This window comes from Ostrea edulis, chromosome 2 (assembly GCF_947568905.1).
Source record: "Ostrea edulis chromosome 2, xbOstEdul1.1, whole genome shotgun sequence".
NCBI lineage: Eukaryota > Metazoa > Mollusca > Bivalvia > Ostreida > Ostreidae > Ostrea > Ostrea edulis.
The window spans coordinates 57,454,074-57,455,838 of record NC_079165.1 but is presented as its reverse complement, the minus strand read 5'-3'; the positions used below and the strand labels follow the sequence as shown (position 1 = coordinate 57,455,838).

General features: G+C 40.4%; 1 protein-coding gene across 1 annotated transcript; it reads left to right on the top strand.

Annotated features, from left to right (window-relative positions):
* The first annotated feature begins 771 nt into the window (after positions 1 to 771).
* LOC125679983 (uncharacterized protein K02A2.6-like) lies at positions 772 to 1,478 on the top strand. The gene is made up of 2 exons (XM_048919433.1): positions 772 to 868; positions 997 to 1,478. The coding sequence occupies exons 1-2, from the start codon at positions 772 to 774 to the stop codon at positions 1,476 to 1,478; spliced, it is 579 nt and encodes a 192-aa protein (XP_048775390.1).
* Positions 1,479 to 1,765: the final 287 nt, after the last annotated feature.

Below are 1,765 nucleotides of genomic sequence, written 5' to 3'. Positions count from 1 at the left end.
ATGATCCGAGACAGAATTGTACTTGGAATCTGTGACAATGGAACACGCAAAAAGCTACTGCAAGAAGCAAAACTGGACCTAAGAAAATGCGTTGACATATGCAGAGCAAACGAAAAGTCAACATCGCAACTTAAAACCATGGAGGAAGTTCACGCTGTCAAATTGAAAACCATGCGAAAAACTAAACCGCTGAGAACAACACAAGTGCACAGAAAAGATTTCAAACAAGTCCCAGAAACAAAAGTTCAAAAGGAATGTTTATATTGCGGTAAAGAGCACCCCTTCCGCAAGGAATTGTGTCCAGCATGGGGAAAAACATGCAGGAAGTGCAATAAAATGAATCATTTTTCATCAAAATGTCTGCAGACAAAGTCGAAATCAAAACGGGAACATGTAAAACAAGTCAACCAGGAATCCAGTGATGAGGAATTCATCCTCATGATCGAAAATGTTAATGCCATTGAGAAAAAGATTTTTGCAGAAATCAAAATTGGAAATGATACAGTGAAATTCCAATTGGATTGCGGATCAACCGTAAACGTTCTACCCGAGAAAATTTACAAAGAAGTCTGTAATGACCCCTATCTCAGGATGTTACAAAAGGCAGACATGACTCTGGTAATGTTTAACAAGTCGGAATGCCAACCCCTTGGAAAACGGTGAATAAGCGTCCGCAACCCCAAAAACAATAAAAAATACAACATAGAAATTGTTGTGGTCGAAGGAAATCTTAATCCTATTCTTGGAGCAAAGGCTGTACAAGGAATGAAAATGATAACTGTCAACACAGAAAACATAGCAGCCATTGAGTCAGCCTCCCAAAGCAACTTCATCATTGAAAAATACAGTGACGTATTTAATGGCCTGGGTAAACTGGATGGAAAATTACACCTCGATATTGACAAATCAGTTACGCCAGTATAACTACCAACAAGAAAAGTCCCGATTGCAATGAAGGCACCGTTAAAATCTGAATCGACAGACTGTCAGATTTAGGCGTTTTGGCTCCAGTAACAGAACCGACTGACTGGATATCGTCATTGGTGGCTGTACGGAAGCCCAGTGGGAAAATGCGTCTGTGTATAGATCCCAAACCTCTGAACAAAGCGCTAAAGAGAAATCATTATGCAACACCAACTATAGACGATATTTTGCCAGAACTAAGCCAAGCCAGAATTTTTTCTGTAGTAGACTGCAAGGATGGCTTTTGGCATATTACTCTCGATGATGAGAGCAGTTTTCTCACAACATTCGGAACCCCTTGGGGTAGATATCGATGGCTCCGCATGCCATTCGGTATTAAACCAGCAAGCGAAGAATTCCAGCGGAGAATGGATGAAGCTCTATCTGGTATACATGGAATCAAAGCGATTCATGACGACATAGTCGTATACGGTTGTGGAAACTCGGATGATGAGGCCATACGTGATCACGACAAAAAATTATCTACCTTGCTAGAGAGATGCAGGGAGAATTAAAGGGATCAAAATCAACAAAGAAAAAATGAAACTAAAATTGCGATCCGTGTCATATTTAGGACACATTATCTCAAGCGATGGACTCAAAGTTGACCCCTTAAAAATCAAGGCAATCACTGAAATGCCAAGACCTAAATGCAAAGCAGACATACAACGTTTACTAGGAATGGTAAATTTTGTCCAGAAATTCGCGCCAAATCTCTCGGAGATAACAGCACCCCTCAGAGACCTACTAAAAGCAGAATCAGAATTTGTGTGGGACAATGCTGTACATGGCAAAACATTTA

Bases quoted from the DNA above. Each gene is read 5' to 3' on its own strand.
- LOC125679983 (XM_048919433.1), top strand. From the start codon at position 772: ATGATAACTGTCAACACAGAAAACATAGCAGCCATTGAGTCAGCCTCC. The intron at 869-996 runs GTAAACTGGATG...TGTCAGATTTAG, and splicing joins TGACGTATTTAATGGCCTGG to GCGTTTTGGCTCCAGTAACA.